The 18,634-nt window shown below is 42.7% G+C and overlaps 1 protein-coding gene across 2 annotated transcripts in view; it reads left to right on the top strand.

The window, feature by feature from the left end:
- ACSL1 (acyl-CoA synthetase long chain family member 1) overlaps positions 1 to 18,634 on the top strand; it is a 47,276-nt gene that overhangs the window by 6,973 nt on the left and 21,669 nt on the right. For both annotated transcript variants that reach the window (XM_060246457.1, XM_060246456.1), the window contains exons 2-5: positions 4,342 to 4,576; positions 14,263 to 14,377; positions 14,828 to 14,892; positions 15,924 to 16,025. In XM_060246457.1, coding sequence (XP_060102440.1) covers positions 4,358 to 4,576; positions 14,263 to 14,377; positions 14,828 to 14,892; positions 15,924 to 16,025 — 501 coding nt within the window. In that variant the 5' untranslated portion in view covers positions 4,342 to 4,357. The remainder of the gene's footprint in view (positions 1 to 4,341; positions 4,577 to 14,262; positions 14,378 to 14,827; positions 14,893 to 15,923; positions 16,026 to 18,634) is intronic.

The raw sequence follows: 18,634 nt of genomic DNA on the forward strand, positions 1-18,634 counted from the left end.
GCTTAGTTATTATGGCTGACCTCAAGCTTGAACTGCTGATAGCAGATCTCTTGAGCTACCCATAGCACCACATTATACAGGTGCTGGCAGGTTTCTTCTGAAGCTTCTGAGTTATTTTGCAAATTGTGTTCTAAACATTCACACTAGGCCACTCAGAACCAAGGGGAGTGGTGGTGGTGGCAGCATTCTTACTGATGAGGTGAGATAGCACATGGCCAGGGCTTGATTTCTAAGGTAGCCCTTTGAGTGCTCCACCTGAAGGTAATACAGTTCTGTATCACCTGGGTACCACCCAACATTGCCCCAATGCAGGGGTTTTGCAGCTGTGTTCCAAAAGAGCCTTGGTTTTCTCTGAAGCCCATCACATTTCACTTGATGCAATCAACCAAGGCTGTGATCACACAGACAAAATAATGCACTTTCAATCCACTTTCAGTGCACATTCCAACTGGATCTTGCCTGTTCACACAGGAAAATCCAGTTGGAAAGTGTACTGAAAATGGATTGAAAGTGCATTATTTAATGTGTCTGATCGTTCCTTTGAATAGGTCTTGTGCCTTCTTCTGATATTGGTGCCTTTGTCTGGCATGGTAGTAACAGGAGACTGCAGTTGTGTTATAGACTTCACACACTTTGCTTGGTTTGTATTGATATTGGGGAACTTCATGTGAACTGAAACGCATCCTGGAATCCTGTAACATGTAGAAGTTTGTCCACATTCAAACAGATGTAGAGGTTTCTGGAGGATAGAAGGGCTGCGAACTGTTGACTTAAAGGATGATTCAGGTCTCCATGAAATGTGCATAAAATGTATCACTGATGGTCTGTAACCCTAGTGGTGAATTCATAAGCACATTTATATAGAAGGAAGTCTCCATTTCATGCAGAGTGGGTTTTTTCCAAGTAAGTTTGTATAGGATTCAGTTTAAGAATAGTAGTTGTTTGGCGGAGTGCATGCCATAATAGTCTCGTCTACACAAATGGCTATCCAGATATGTGAAGTTTATGTGCCAAATTAGCTCTTCCAGTTATACTTGAGAGAAAGTTTGTAATTCAGGTGCATCCTAAAATGGGGATTAGGGCTCTTGCACACATTAATGGGTTTGTTTAAATCCAAAGGGAAAATGAGCACATGTTATGCTCTAAAAGTTTGATTTGTTTCTGCATTTCTGGTACCGTCATGTACTGCAGTAAAAGATCTTGCTGACAGAATGTTGTGAAAATGCTTACAATGTTTGTGTCAAACATAGCAGAATGGTTTCTGCATGCCAAAGAAGGGCAAGTGACTTCTGTATAATGGAGTACTAGAACATCAATCATTGTATATATCTTCTTGAAATGTTTATTTGTAACCTAATTTTTATTTACTGAAGAAAGCTTCCAAGTATCCCAAACAATGCAAAGACAAATGTGTTGTACCATGTAAAAGCCTATTAAGAAGCCTCTGTGCAGAACCATAGACTTTAGGTAGCAATCATTCGTACCACTGTTCTGCTGAAGCTTGTTGCTGTCAGGTTTGAAAAGCAGATGGATGTGTGCCAAAGGATCTTGGGTATGCTTCCCTGGCCTTTGTCTTGTTCAGTTTGGGTGCACAACTGACCTCTGTATTTTGTGATTACTATAGAGCGACTACGGTCAATGTGATTGCCATATGTGGTGGAGTATGAAGTGGCTTTCAGACAGTTAAATTTCCTGAGCCCTTTAAGCTTTCCATCTAACTTTTAGGTCCTATATTACTTCTATTATTGCCTTGTTTGTAATACCTGTGGCCCAACTGATTGTGCTTTGCTGCTTGGCTGTCTACGTTGTAGTGGCAGTAAAAGGGCTGACCCCAAAAACATTCACCACCTCATGGTGTGGTGCAGTGGACAGTGTATTAAGACTAGCAGCTGGGAGACCTAAGTTTGAATTACCCCTCTGCCATGGAAGCTTGCTGGGTAACCTTGGACTAGTCTCATTCTCAGCCTAATCTACCTCACAGGGCTGTTGTGAGGATAACATGAAGTTGAGAATGATGTAAGCACATTGGGGAGAAAGGTGGAGTATTTATAAATAAAATAGACATTTAAACCAAGGGCATCCCAGCACCTAACAGCCTGACTTAAAATGGATGGATGTTTCTTCACTCTCAAGTTCTGAACATTTCTTCTCCCCCCAAAACACACACACAAGCTGCTTGTATCTTCAATGTTTCGTTCAAAAACAGCACAAGCTTCTGCAGACAACTGTACACTAAAATCTTTTTCTTCTCTGAAAAGGAGTTTTTTGTCAGCTGTGCTCTGGAGATAGGAATGAGCTGATGAGCAATTAATGAATGTCACTGCCAGTTGTGAGTTTCTGAGACAGACATTGTTTCCTCTGCCTGCCACCCTCTGTGCAGTGGGGTGATCCCAGGCTGTGTTTCCATTGGCCCTCCTCCTCTCAAGGCTAAGTATGGACTATGTCTGCTAGTTACCTTTGGCCTAGTGGGCAGGAACCATAATGCTTTAGCACGTGACTAATGTCCTGAGAGACCTTGGCTGTGGAAGAAAGCGTCAGCTGAGCAGAGGCAGCAGCAGGAGGCTTTTTAAAACAGAGAGCTCTGTGGCTTTGCCATGTTTATGTCTGTCAGGAATGTAAAGGTATTGGTGGGAATGTGGTCGCTCTTCAGTTTTCTCCTTTGGTATGTTATGACATATACAATACAGCTTGGGCTAAAACTCTGTGGGATGCCGACGTTTAGCTTAGGGTGCTTTAAAAACTGCTTTACAGAAGAAACAGACAAACTTATTTAGTGTGTTCCTGGGAGAGAAGAGCACCGCTGCTTGTATACCCCTTGTGATCTGGATATTCTGAAGACGATTTCACATCTTCCAAAGAGATTCAAAACATGTTTTCAGACTGAGATAGTACTTCAGTTAAAGTGCACGCTGTGCCAGCAGTTGTCTGACCCAAACCAAGATGAGAGAAACCTGACACTTTCCTTCTTCCAGAAGCACAGGATATTACCAATGGCAAAATTCTTCTTGGTCATGATTACGTGGAAGCAAAAAAATAAGCTTTTTGTGTCGTTAAGAAAACGTATAGGGTTAATCTCAAATTTAGAAATAAAGTGAAAATCAGAATATGTAGAAATACAAAGTAATAATAAGAGTAATAAAAGTAATTTAGTGTGGCCTGAGTTGAGACCTTAGGTCAAGTGAGTCCACCATCAAAGCAAAGGGTATTGGCTGCAATGTTTGTTTCCAGCTTGCTATAGCCACTTAAAGTAATTCATCTTCTTTTCAAGGGAAGCTTAGGCTGCAGTCACACTGAAGGCTTGGCATGATCTGGCTGCACTTCTGTTTGTGGCAGTTCAAATAGTGGGAAGTTTTGATCAGACACCCCACCCAGAACCACCTTCAGTGAAGGTCTGCCCCACGGTCAGTTGTTCAGATTGTTGCAGCATCTTCTCTATTTTTCTTGATTTGTCTCTTATCCGCGCACATAAGGGTGTATCTGAAGCTCTGGCTCCTTTTTTGACAGCTCCGCAATTTCTCTGCCAAGTACTCTGACCCCTCTCAGTCCTCTTCCCTTCGCCTGTCTTCCCTGTAATAATTGGGTGGGGGAGGGGTTAAAGTACAAATTTACATGAGACTAGTCTCATTTACTTCTGTGCATTTATTCTTGTGTCAAGAATGGGAAGCTCTCAGACTCTGGTGCTGGAACAGGAGAGAGAGGGGGGTTTTATTGGGGGGGGATTGTTGCTTGAAAACAGGTCCCTTGGGGAGTTTCGATCCAGAGTGACTGCTTGGCTGAGGTGATTGGCAGCACCAGGGGTGATTATGCACTTATGCGAACATTGCTACCTGACTGAAAAAAAGGAAACTGGAAGGGAAGGTTCAGTGGCTCAGGGGAGATGCTCAGTGGTAGAGCATCTGCTTGGTAAGCAGAAGGTCCCAGGTTCAATCCCTGGCATCTCCAAAAAGGGTCCAGGCAAGTAGGCGTGAAAATCCTCAGCTTGAGACCCTGGAAAGCCTCTGCCAGTCTGAGAAGACAATACTGACTTTGATGGACCAAGGGTCTGATTCAGTATAAGGCAGCTTCATATGTTCCCAACCAGCTTGACTTTGCAAGAGGGCAGACATTCAGAAACATGGAGTGGAAGCACTGGCATCCCTGGTGCCTGATTACTCCACTTCCAAAGTGAGGCAAACTGGGATGCCGACGACTGCAACACGGAAGGCAGATGTGGTTATCTGATTGTGCTCTTTAAATCCACAAAGGTAGCACAACTATGCCAGTGTGAACTTAGAATCCTTAGAATCCAGTTTTTCTTTCATATCAAATTGGGTGCTCACTTTTTTTTTTTTAAATCAACAGATTTCCGCTGTTCCCAATGTTGCAAGAGACTGCAATGCAAGCTCATGAACTGTTCAGGCATCTGCGAATGCCAGAACTTGGTGATGTCAGACAGTACATGCGTACCCTTCCAACAAACACGTTGATGGGATTTGGTGCTTTTGCAGCACTTACAACTTACTGGTATGCCACAAGACCTAAAGCTCTGAAACCACCATGTGACCTAGCCATGCAGTCTGTGGAAGTGGAGTCAGAGGTAAGAAGTCCTGTTTCTGAAATGTTTGTTTTTTAAGGCTAGGATAGCTGATTATTAAGTATATTAGGCTTCACAGTGTGGTTCTTTATTGAAAAAGTTGTAAACAGCCATATTGGTCCATGCAAAATCCAAAAACAAGAGCAAGATCCATGCATTTTTATTAGACCATCCATTGGCTCAAAACATTGTGTAAGCTTTCAAGCTCACCAGAATGCTTCATCAGGCTGGATGTTACAAAGTTTAAATGACAAGAGGTGAGGTTGGCGCTCTGGAATCCACATAACTTTAAATGGGTCATGTTCTGGGACTATAAACACAACTGCACACAATGGATCTCGTTTTTCCGTGGTGTACTTGCAATACTCTTCTTTGGCAAGGCCTTCTGATATTCAAAGGAAGGATTGCTAGGTGTGAATGGGGTGTGGATGGGAATAATGGGGAGCCTTGCAGAGCAGAGAAGCCAGTGCCAGAAGAAAACTGCCATAGGGCATCCTTTGATTTGTCAAGTGTACAATGCTACCTACACCTAAACCAAAGCTTCCTCTGCAACGAAGTAAGTGAGAAACATGCTTTGGAGAAATGTGGATTCAGATAATAACAGAGGTGACAGAAAGCTATTTTTGCTTCCTATGTGTTAAGTCTGCATGAATCTCTTGTCTTGTCACTGTTGTATGGTATGATCCGAGCTTGCTGTACCTAGACTTCCTTTCTTGAAGGAATTCTGAGTTGTGAAGAGATGCACACTCCCTGTGGCTGTGACCAAGCAGAATACAATCCTGTTCACCCTGCTTTACCACTGTGTGCTTTTGAACTGAATGCAGCCTGAGCCTCTGATGCAGGCTGTACTTTGGAAGCACATAGTTTCAGTGTACAGCTTGAGATACGGGATAACAATTTACAGCCCCATTTGCACCAAGAGGTGATAAGGGTGACAGGAAATCAGTGTCTTCCATCTGTTCTTGTGTATGTAGAGACTGGGAGGCCCATTCTTCATTACAGGAAACGGAGCACAGGGTGAGCAAAGCCTGTCCCTTCCCCACTTTATATCACCTTGTTCTTTTGTGCTCCGATGTATCTTTCTTTGGTGCCAGAAATGAGCTGCTGGAAGAAGTGCTTAAAGCAGGATGGTGTATGGCAAGGTATTTGTGGAAGCTCCCTTCACCAATATGCTGTATTTATAAAGAAACCTCTCAACTCTTACTTTATTCAGATGCCTGCTTGTTCTTATGTAGCCCCACCCCTAACTGCCCACCCTGGACACATGTAGCTGATCTTTATCCATCTGCTTGATTGGCTCCAGGTCAGATATGCAACGTGAATGAGAGGCTGCTTGAGAATAGGATCTCATTTGATGGGTCACAGTAAATGTATGCAAAAATGAATTTTGAAACAGCAGTGTGCTTACCTGTGGCATAGGCTTCAGTAGGCCTAAAGCTGTGTCCAGCTCATAGAGAGATTCTTCTTCCATTCAGTGCTCCTTGGCTTCAGAGACAGAATTGCTTTGCAAATAAATCTGAATAGATTTTCTTTCCCCTCTTCTCTCCCTCCCCTGATAATGATATTGGTGCTATTGATGCACGTTCCTAATTACTCTTCAGTGCTGTGATTGAGGCCTAATTCTATGGGTCCTGTGATAACTTGTTCTTAAATACCAAAACACTGTGATTAATTTATGTGCTTGGAAAACTAGACTTACCTGCTTCAGTGTCATTTTTTTTACTATCTCTCCTGATATTTGGTCACTCCACATAAAACATGTGTGCCCTGCCTACAGGGAAGGGTGGCCTAATAAATCCAATTTAATAAATGAAATATGAAGCAACCTACTTAGAAGTGGTCCTATCTCTTGTTCAGATAAAGATACTGGAGCAATACTTGTTAGGGTAGTATCATTATAATAAGTTTCTTGTGATTCTGTATAGATTAATATCTTTTGTAGTTGGCACCTGTCCAGCTGCCTTTAAATACTTCACTGGTGTTAACCTGGATTTTTTTGAAAACAAAATAATGGTATAGAGGGGATACAACAGGGAGAAGAGGGATTACATAACATAATTATATATATCAAAGACAATTATATATTAGTGTATAAAGCAGTAAAAGTTTCTCTTCAACATCCCCTTCATTATAATTTTTAAGAGTACAAAGTTGTACTATAAAGTACAACTTTCCTTACTACTTTTGGAGTACTTTTATATTTAACATTTCAAATTTCATAACTGAGCTATTTTGCAGCTACTTTTAATATATAAAACTACAAAGGAGAATTTATTATAAAAATGATTCTGCTCAAAATCCACTTACTTATACATTTCTATTCACAACTTCTCATTCTGCTTCAGCATTGCAGTACATTTGTATACAATTTTTAAACTTTCTCAGTTTAAATCTGTCTCTTGCTTGCATAATACACACAACATCTCTCCTCAGATTTCACAATTTATCTGTTTCTCAAATAGGTTGTTAATTTCACCATTACAGTATAGTTGGCAAGTTTATATTCTCATCCTTCTAAACTTGGTCAGATGTCTAATTTCCATTTAACTGCATAGATAATTCTAACTGCTGTCACCATATATTTGAATATCTCTTCCAATTTTTTTGGTAGTTTATTAGGCAGTATACCTAATAACATATTCTTAGCTTCCATAAGGAATTTAGATTTTAATAAGTTCTGCATTTTTCCATGTATCTCCTTCCAGTATCTTTCCTTTTTTAAAGAAGTTTGCTGCATATAGTAAAAGGTTTGGTGACCATACAAGAAGTCATTGCCAACGCCTTGCCGACGTGGGGATTCAGGGGTCTGCCTTACAGTGGTTGGCCTCTTTTCTCCAAGATCGGGGACAAAGGGTGGTGATAGGGGAGGAATCATTCCAAAGGCACCCACTTATATGTGGTGTGCCACAGGGTGCGGTTCTGTCCCCGATGTTATTTAACATCTATATGCACCCCCTTGCCCAGATTGTCAGGAGGTATGGGCTGGGATGTCACCAATATGCAGATGAGACCCAGCTCTATCTATTGATGGGTGGTCAGTCCGACTGTACCCCAGAATATCTAGACCTGGCTCTTCAAGCCGTAGCATCTTGGCTCAGGCTGAGTCGATTGAAGCTGAATCCGACGAAGATGGAGGTTCTCTATCTGAGCCAGGGTGGTCCAGGGGGGGAGATCCCTCTGCCGGCTCTTGACGGGGTGTCGCTTATACCGGCCCCTAAGGTCAAGAGCTTAGGTGTGCTCCTGGAGTCCTCTCTTACAATGGAGGCCAAAGTAGCAGCCACTAATAGATCCGCCTTTTTTCATCTTCAGCGGGTGCGGTAGTTGGCCCCTTTCTTGGAGCGCAACAACTTAGCAATGGTGATCCATGCTATGGTCACCTCAAGAATAGATCACTGTAATACTCTCTACATGGGGCTACCCTTGGCACTGACCTGGAAACTACAGCTAGTGCAGAACGCTGCGGCACGACTGCTAATGGGGCTCCCTGCTCCCTCGGTGGAAGCCCATTCGGCCAGTGCTGAGAGAGCTGCACTGGCTACCTATTGTGTTCCGAGTCCGTTTCAAGGTGTTGGTATTGACCTTTAAAGCCCTTTATGGTCAGGGGCCTGTCTATCTATGGGACTGCCTTTCTCCACACGTTCCCCGGAGAGCACTGTGTTCAGGGACAACAAATCTATTGTCCATCCCTGGACCAAAGGAGGCTAGGTTGCGGTTGACGCGAGCTAGGGTCTTCTTGGTGGCAGCACCAGAATTGTGGAATGCTCTCCCGAAGGCCATAAGGGCCCTGTGGGATCTCTCTACTTTCCGCAGGGCCTGTAAGACCAAACTGTTTCAACCTTCGAGATCTAACCGGGAGAGAGCTGCCACCCGACATCATTATAGCGTACCATGATCACCATTTATATTGTATTATATTGTAGTGATACAGCCCTATGAAATGAAATGTTTAACTAATTTTAAACTGTAACTTTTTATTGGTTAATTTGTAAAAATGAATGTTAGCCGCCCTGAGTCCGCTTGTGGAGAGGGCAGGAGAGAAATTTAAAGTAATAAATAAATAAAATAAATTAAGATCCAGGTAACACCATCCTGTATCTCACCAGGGCACTCGTTGACCCATTCTCCTGTATGGCCACTCCCAGTGTGTTGAATTCTAAAAACATGACTCTAATAACTTAGCATGAGATTAACTTTTGATTTCATAGAGAAACACGGTGCTGTCTGACTTCCAGCTCTTTTGAGAAATTTCTAGGCCTTGATATTCAAAACAAATGATTTCTGCATGTGGAAGGAGCACCAAGCAAAAACACCTGCCTCTTACAATGTATAACGTAATGTAGCTGCCTAATCAGGGTTTTAAGTATGACAGATATATTTAAATGCAAACCAGTGTCTGCTTGTTGTTTACAGTAATATCAGCATGTCGATTAGAATGTGAATTAAAACCCATTGGGAACTGATTTAGACCTGCCTCTTCATTGTGCAGCAGCAAGCTTGCTGTTGTTGAAATACTTTCAAGATACTAAAAGTATAGGATGGAGCCCTGTGTGCTGGGCACATTTTTTCGCAGGCAAGAAGCAACTGGGGAGAAATCTTTGTTCTTCCCTCTATAAATTGTTTTATCTGGGACCAAGTTAATGGTTTTGCAACTGGAATGATGATATTCACAAACTCTGTGTGGTGTTTATTTCTGTAATACTAATGCTATTTCCATAGCTGTTGGCTTACTAAGGTTTGGTAATTCCTTGGTTTCAGTTATTAACCAAAATAAGTGGCTGGTAACTTGTATATGACTGGTTGGGATGGGGTGCTGCTGATATAAGCCCAATAATTCCCTCCAGCCAGCAGCATTCACTGACAGACTTCCCACCCACCCCACATTCAAGAACTTCTTTTCAGAGAAACATGCCTTCATCGGTAATTTTCATGTACCACTAACATAGCCTGACAGCAGCACAGTTGCTGTAACAATTTTTTCCCTGTTCTGTAGCTACTGAATTTAGTCACAATACATCATAATATTCCAGTAATCTGCCCCATTTCATTTATAAAGAGCTGGAATAGCAGCCAAGAATAGGAGCTGGGAAATCCCCATTCAAATCCCAGTTTGTGCCATGGATTTTCTGGCAGCCTGTGGGCGAGCCACTTTCTGTTCTTGGCTCCTGTTTGCAGTGTGAGGATATTACTAATCTACCTTTTGTCAGTTTACTGACAAAATCTGAAATGCTTCAGGGCCTAACTATACACTTGGGCTCCATGGGGGACTTCTAGTAAAAACTTGGTTCTTAAGGTTGTGGGGCCCACAATCCAGGTCTGGACTGTAGTACGTAGGGAGAAAGGGATTGTCTTCTCTCCCCACATCCCCTTTTCTAATCAAAACAATTCTGAGGAGTTCTAGTTTGTCCTGTTGCTGGCAGTTGCCAGTGGAGCAAATAATGCCACCCACCACCTGACTGACTGGGAACCAAAAATAGGGTTGCCAGGTCCGACTCAAGAAATATCTGGAGACTTTGGGGGTGGAGCCAGGAGACTTTAGGGATGGAGCCAGGAGCAAGGGTGTGATAAGCATGATTGAACTCCAGAGGGAGTTCTGTCAATCACATTTAAAAGGGCCAAGCTCCTTTTAAATGCCTTTCCTTCATTGAAAATAATGGAAGATGGGGGCGCCTTTTTTGGGACCCCATAGACCTGGACCCCTTGGGCCAAAAGTTTCTTTTTGAAACTTGGGGGTGTTTTGAGAAGAGGTACCAGATGTCATGATGAAAATTTGATGCCTCTACCTACCCAGTCCTCCAGATATCCACAGATCAGTTCTTCATTATGCCCTATTAGAATCAGTCTATGTGATTAAAACTCCAGCCAGTGAGCCCAACTAGTGTGAAGTGGGTCTCAGTAAAAGAGACTGCATCTTTAAGGAGCTGAATAACCTTGCCCTCAATAAGAATTTATTTAATTATTGGAGTGGTTATATTCAGTTTTTATGAAGTCAAGCTGACCGGAATGTTCACTCTATTTAGCAAATTTTTATGCTGCCTCTCCAGGATACCTGATTGAAGTGGCATAGAAAATAAAACATCATAACAATAAAACATTAAAACTATTAATTAAAATACAGTTTATGCCATCACCATGTGTCAGCAGTGCCTTTCTGCCCTCTGCACTGGACAAACAGGTCAATCCCTATGCCAAAGAATACATGGATATAAGTCTGGCATTAGAAACTACAACATTCAAAAAGCAGTGGGGCAGCACTTTAACCTTCCAGGACATTCAGTTGCTTACCTAAGAGTAACAGATCTCTTACAAAGGAATGTCAAAGGGAAATTAAAAAGAAAGACTGCTGGATTGCAGCTGATAATAAAGTTCAAGACAATGCATCCTGCTGGAATGAGTTGAGGCCTCAGTTTCCTGTCTCATTCCCAATACTGATTTCTACATGCCTACTACCCCTCTGCATATCACACCTAATCGAATCACATCTGTCCTTTGCCAGTTATTGTCTTCTGAAATCCCTCCACTCTCAGAGATATATGGACAGATGGACTCACATTATAGCTGTATCTGAAGAAGTGAGCAGTGACTCATGAAAGTGCATATTTTGCCACAAATTTTGTTAGTATTTAAGGTGCTACTGGGCTCTTGCACTTGAAATCCAGTGTTACTGACCAAACTGCAGCATAAAAGCATAGGCCACTGAGTAGGGTTCGCAGCCTTCCACTGGGGGCAGAGTTTCCCCTTGTTTGGAGGCCCTCAACCCACTGGCATGGACCTGGCTGGTGGGGGGATCCCCACCCCCAAAGAGCTCTGTTGGTGCTCAACATATCTGGTGTGGTGACGTCATCTGGAAGTGCTGTCATCACACCAGGCACATTGTGCGGAGGACACTCTAGCATTTGTGTAAAAACTCTATGGTAGTCCTACCACTGATTAGCTTAAAAGGTTTCAGACTAAAAGCACGGTAAAATGGTGTTAAAAGAACCATTAATTAAAAACCTGGGTGAATGGGAACTTTTAGCCTGGTGCCTGAAAACAGTGTGGGCAGGAACACTGAGAAAATGGCTTGTGAGGTATTTTATTTATACTTGATTTATAGCCTGCTCTTCCCCGCACAGCAGGGCTCAATAAATAAATTAGGTTGAAGACCTATGACAAAATTTTAAAACAGCTATAAAATTTATAGTAATCAATAATCAACAGTCAACAAGCTAGAGAGAGCACAAGCAATACCTCCTTTCTTGGCAGTACAAGAGGGGGTGGGGGGGGGGGGGAAGGAAAGGCAGATGGTGATCAGCCTAGCTGGAAAATTGTTGCCGTAGTCAGCCTTAGGCCTGGTGAAACACCTCCATCTTACAGGCCCTGCAGAACTGCATCAAGTCGCACAGGGCCAGGTTCTTGCTTGATAGAGTTCCTCTAGCTTCAATTTATTAGCTCTCATCACCAACTACATGCACCTGTTCAGAACTTCCATGACCCACCTGACTCAGCTGTGAAGGACAAGTGGAGCTGGGTGTCATCTGCATATTAGTGATACCTCACTCCAGATCCCTGGATGGTCTCTCCCAGCAATTTCATGCAGATGTTAAACAGCATGGGGACAAGATGGACTGCCCACAAAAAAACCAGAAATGTGAACCTAGCAGACAGCTTGCATATGCAGGGGGGGATGAAATGGCAGGATGGACATCCTCACTGGACTGCAGGTGGAAGGCTGGAAGATTGTGTTTTTGGAAAGTTCTCTTGTTTAAAAACTCCCTGCAAATAGAAAACAAGCAGAGCTATCAGAGGGGGCAGAACCACTTGCCATGTTATGCTTAACTTTGGTTTCCATGGACCCTTTAATGTAAAGGGTTGTACCACTTTATTCTCCTGCACCTGTGAATCAGGATATAGTAGAGAGTTGCTGATCTTGGCTGTCTCTCAAGATTATATGTTCACTGATAAAACCAAAGTTTGCTGCTGGTTAACATATAAATCTTGTACTTGATGAAAAGGTAGAGTAGAACTCAGGAAGTTCTTTGTTCTTACTTGGCTGATAGATTACACCATTCCTATCTGATACAACTTCAAAGGCATTTTTGACTGGGTGATTTGTTGAAAGCTCAGAACCCTTGAGAGGGGGGGTGCAAATAAAGTGGGGAATATGGAATGGCTGGTTGTACCAACAGTGTTTTCTTTTACCGTATTGTCCCCCAGTAAGTACTTGCTTTGTGCTATGCCTTCATTGCTTGGAAATTTCAGTTTATACAATATTGTCTGGTGATTGTTGGTGTCTATGTTTGTAATGCACCTTTAAGAAAGCTTTAGACAACTAGAATGTATCTAGTAGTAGTTGAACCAGTTCTTGTACTTAGTTTAATATTTAACACCAAAATAATGCCTTTAGTGAATGAACAGTTCATAAATACACCCAAAGGGAGTTTCTGACTCATTGGCTTTTCTGGAAATGGTGGCAGCGTATGTTTATCCAAGGGGTGTCAAACTCATTTGTTATGAGGGCCAGAACTGACATAAATGAAACGTTGTTGGGCCGGGCCTTGTGTGTCATAAAATTTAATGCCAGGTAGCAGAGACACAAACTTTATAAAAGGACACAGACAAATACAATTAAATATTAAACAAAACATGCTTAAAAGACAAAACATGCTTAAAAGATTAGCACTCTTGCAATATTTTATTTAACAGTCTCTGAAAACTGAAGGAAGCAGACTTGCTCGTGGGCCCGATAGGAACCCTCTGGGGGCCTGGTTTGGCCCCCGGGCCACATGTTTTACACCCCTGGTTTAGCCCTTTTTAAAACACACTGTGCAAACATGGCAAGTATAAGCCTGTGACCTTTCCCTTTTGGTATGAGAGAGGACCACTTTGAGCATCCACAAGGAGGAGAGGCACATGTTTAAATGTTCAGCTTGGCTAGTAGCAATGCAAGCTCTGAAGGGGGGAAGCTATAATTATGGTTTTATGATATGCAGACTCAACATGAGATGGAGAGACTCAGCAAAGGAAGTCATGGCCCTCAGTTTGCAAGATCTGAGCAAGGCTGTTAGCGACAGGACATTCTGGAACTCATTAATTCATAGGGTTGCCCTGAGGCAGAAAGGACTTGACAGCACTTAACATACACATACAGTGACATGAATGTGCTGTAGGAATGCTTTAGTTATGGCTGTATCAAACCATTCAGCTGTAAGGCTGAACACTTTATAAACATTTATTTAATTATTGTGACCAAAACATGAAGTTGTCAGCTTTCCATTCTGGGTTTAGCGGTAGCTGGAAAACTAACAGTTTGCCTCGATTGATAAACCATCAATTAATCTTAGTTTAAAGCAATAGCCAGAGTAACATTGCCATTATAGAGTATTAATATACATTACATTGAGGAATGACTCAGTGCATTTCAGAGAAACTTTTTTTGTTTGTTTGTGCAAATGTAGCTTTTTCTGTTATTGAACTTGATCATGTAGATATTTCATTCATAGTGCAGTGTTGCTAGAAAGAGGACAGAAGGTGTTGACCATGTACTGATGTCCAGTTTCTATCAAGATGCTTCTTTCATCAGGCACTAGTCCTTATTTGGTAAACTGTTACACCATCCTAATCACCTAGCTACCGTAAGCTGCCTGACATCAAAAGGAATGGTACAGAAATTCTCTCTAGCAAGGGGTAAACATGTAACTCTTTTTTGACAGGACAGTGAACATGCCCGGAGATCTTCATTACTTGATAGTGACGAGCCAATGGAATGCTACTATGATGATGTGAAAACAGCCTATGATATTTTCCAAAGGGGATTACATGTGTCAAGTGAGTACTGTTACTGGGGCGGGGGGTGGGGAGGGGACAAAGTGAGGCAAATCAGGTCTCTTACTTGGAACAGGATAATAGCCTATTGGCTTCATGAGCCAGGAGAAGATAGAATTGCTTTATTAAACAATCCCCCTCCCTTATATAGAAGAGCATGTGCTTGCTACTTCAAATACCAATCAGTTAAGCTTTTAATAGGGGAAGGGTGGACCTATGGACGAATAGGAGGAGCATGGAATTGGATCTGTTCTTGTCTTCCCTCTGTATTTCCTTTGATACTTGGGAGTAGTTCTTTGAGATCCTTGGGAACAGAGAAGAATGGGAAGGAATATAGCCTTGCTTTTCACACCTGAAGCTGAAATATCAAGTCTTTGAACCTGAACCACTCAATGATGAGGTAGAATTTCTTCCTTATTCACCCCCCTAAAATTATTTAACCTTTACATTTAGACAATGGTCCCTGTTTGGGTGTAAGAAAACCAAATCAGCCGTATGAATGGATCTCATACAAAGAGGTAAGTGGCTACAAAATTTTGTTCATCTAGTTATATATGCTTGTTTTTTCTAATGACTATAAGCTGCTGTTCTTTAAGCAATGTTAGTAGGGAAGGAAAGCAATATCGAGTGCAGTTGTTATGGCACACAGCTGTTAGATGTTCATGCTTGGGACTTAAAGTTGGTATTGGCTTACTGTTGAGCATCCTTTGCATTCAGAATCCTAGTACTGCACAGCTTAGCTAATAGTTGAGGCTCCAGTTGGCACCTTCAGGATGCATTGTAAAAAGAATAGCCTGTCCGAGCTTGCTCCATTGGGCTTCTTATATATAAACTAGCGGGAAGGGCCACTTGATAATGTCTCACAATAAATGCATTGTTTGTTAGATGAGCAGCATAACTGTGATTTCCTTTACCCATGTCCAGTTCAAGTGGCTATTTTAAAAAGCTATGTACTGTCCAAGCATTAAAACTGGTCAGGATGCTTGTGCAGCTTTGCTTAGTTCTCATACAGTTGACGTGATTATAGAAAAGCTATACTGATTTTCTGGGTACCAGACAGGAAGAAATTAGTTTCTGCTTTAACAAACTGAAGTTGTAAAAATACATTCCTAACTCAGAAATGACTTGTGTAAGCCTCATTAAAATTTTGTTTAAATTCAAGTTTCTTCAAACAAGCTGTATTTTTGGGCTGCTTAAGTGTCCCAGCATCTGCACTGATACTCAGTAGTACCTATTCCATTGAGTGAAACTCATACATCTGCTGGGTGTGGCGTTAGAACACATGTTCTCAAAGGAATGCCTTAACTGTTGTTTCAACAGTCGATGCATCAAACATGATTCTCATGTAGACAAGTTGTGCCTTTAAAAAGGATTTCATCCCATTCAGGTATAACAATACAGCGTAATTTAAGCTCTGTCTTTGTCTTGAATGCTTGAAATGGTTGAAGAAGAGCCTAATGAAATGAGAACCTAGAAACCAGAAATGCCTGCACAGAGATATATAAGAAAGATACAGTATTATATCATGGTGTTTTGGTTTTTGCCTCAGGTTGTAGAGAGAGCAGAATGTGTTGGCTCAGCACTTCTCAACAGAGGCTTCAGACCATCTCCTGATCAGTTCATAGGAATCTTTTCACAGAACCGGCCTGAGGTAACTGAGAACAAGGAGCTTTTATGGGATAGGGCTGATAAGTAATATAAATATGCATATTCTGTGAAGTTTTTCACTTGGCATGGCTTGCTGGTTGGGTTTTGGTTATAGCAGATTTTTGCTTCCCTAGGTTGCAGTAGCTCCGGAATTCTTGGGGGGGGGTGTGTATCTTTTGCCTTGAATTCTTTAAGAACTTTACTTGGAATTACTTGCTCACTGTGTAGTGCTGGCTATAGCAGAACCCCAGTCTGAGTTGAGGTTGTGAGGGTATTTATGGTAATTCTTTGTGATTGGGAATGGCCAAAGTGCTGGGTACTCTCCTATTCTGGAATGCTGATTCCTGGGGAATAAGAAATATGTATAACAGCTCCATCAAACGTCTTGGCAAATGCATGTGGAAATCCAGTTGCTCTGTCTTGTGTTCAGCATTATTAGCTTTCTGCAAAATGAAAGCTATGTGCCAGTCTTGAGCTCTGATGAGGGAATCTACTGTTTATCAAAGGCCATTTGTTTAGTTATCACCTCTTCACCCTAAACTGTCTTAATCTTTGGTTAGACTGTGTACCTGCTTCACACTTGACTTACGTGTAGTACGTTATCTGTATAACCTGCAAAGCTAGCTCTTCCTGTTTGGAAATGAAGGCTCTTATAAAGCCTTTATCCGAACTAGTTAACGTATGAAATCTAGCACTGGAACTGTTAAAAGCTGATACCACTAGCCCCAAACTATCTGGTGTAGCTGTCAGCAAGTCCCCTGACCCAATTTCCTCACTTGGGCCCTGTTAGAAGGCCAAAGATTGAACCAGAGACCTTTCAATGTGCACTTGGTTTCTGGGTCTTGTACAGTAGTCTGCACTCTTAAGAAAAGGCCTATATATACACAGGCTGGAAAAATTTGCTGAAAGCTGTTTCTTATAAAAGTGTTTATGCTTTTTGTCAGGTTAACAATGTCAGCAACTGGTACATGGCCTTAAAGGCAGGTTACTCCTGAAGAGGCAGTTTCTTCTAATGCATACTTCCTTTTAACTAAATGTGAGCTGAAGATGAGATGAGCCTCTAAGAGTGGGTGTCAGTGGGTTTTAGATTAGATGAAACTTGCATAGGGTTGTACTGTAGAAGCTAATAAAGCTAAGGCTTGAGGCTATGATACAGAAAGTCTCCTCTAATGATATTTGTTCAGGGACAACCTTACTGGCATTTTCCTTGAATGCTGCTGCTTAGATCGGTAGACTTCTGCTTTTCAAAGGAGGTATTGATTGGCCCAGTAATGCAGTGGTATAAATTAGAGAGAACCAGGAGGTCAGAAAGTCTGGCATAGATATCAAAATGCGACCACTGTGCTTGCAACCTAGTCTCTAACCTTAATTCAGTCCTATTTCCCACTCTACACTAGACCTAGTCTTGGATTTAGAGCACCTTAGCATCCAGATGCCTGTGTTTAGTATTTAACGCACACAGCAAATAATTCCTATTAGCAAAGGGCTATTTGGATGTGTTTTTATTTATTTTATTTATTTATTTGGTGACTTCTATCCCGCCCTTCCCATAAGTGGCTCAGGGCGGCTTACAACAACAATAAAACAATAAAACAGTAAAATCAGAGCAAGTTATTACCTCTAAAATCAGACAATTAAAACCTAAAAGCCTTAAAATTAAACATTAAACTATACAGTATAAACACAAAAATCTGGTAGCTACATTATCTCATCAGGCATAGGCTAACCGGAAGAGGGCTGTCTTACAGGCCCTGCGGAACTGAGCAAGGTCCCGCAGGGCCCTCGCCTCTTCCGGTAGCTGGTTCCACCACATAGGGGCCATTGTGGAAAAGGCCCTGTCTCTAGTTGCCTTGAGACGCACTTCCTTGGGCCCGGGGATGATGAGCAGATTTTGAGTGCCAGACCTCAGTGCTCTCTGGGGAACGTGTGGGGAGAGACGGTCCCTCAGGTAGGCAGGTCCCAGGCCATATAGGGCTTTAAAGGTGATGACCAGCACCTTGTACCGGACTCGGTATATTATTGGAAGCCAGTGCAGAGCCCGAAGGCCCGGCCGGATGTGCCCCCACCTTGGGAGGCCCAGTAACAGCCGGGCCGCGGCATTCTGCACTAGCTGCAATTTCCGGGTCCGGCACAGGGGCAGCCCCATGTAGAGGGCATTGCAGTAATCCAACCTCGAGGTGACCGTGGCATGGATCACTGTTGCTAGGTCGTCGGGGGCCAGGAAGGGGGCCAACTGCCTTGCCCGTCTAAGATGAAAAAACGCGGACTTGGCAGTGGCCGCTATCTGAGCCTCCATCTTTAGGGACGGCTCCAATAGCACCCCCAGGCTCCTGACCCTGTCCGCTGGCCTCAGCGGTACACCGTCAAAAGCTGGCAGAGGGATTTCCCCTCCCGGTCCCCGACGGCCCAAACAAAGGACCTCTGTCTTCGCAGGATTCAATGTCAGTCCACTCAGTCTGAGCCACTCAGCCACGGCCTGTAGTGCCTGGTCCAGGTTTTCTGGGGCGCAGACCGGTCGGCCGTCCATAAGTAGATAGAGCTGGGTGTCATCAGCATACTGGTGACACCCCAGCCCATACCTTCGGGCAATCTGGGCAAGAGGTCTCATGGCTT

Source organism: Heteronotia binoei, chromosome 9 (genome assembly GCF_032191835.1).
Source record: "Heteronotia binoei isolate CCM8104 ecotype False Entrance Well chromosome 9, APGP_CSIRO_Hbin_v1, whole genome shotgun sequence".
In the NCBI taxonomy this organism is placed as follows: Eukaryota; Metazoa; Chordata; class Lepidosauria; order Squamata; family Gekkonidae; genus Heteronotia; species Heteronotia binoei.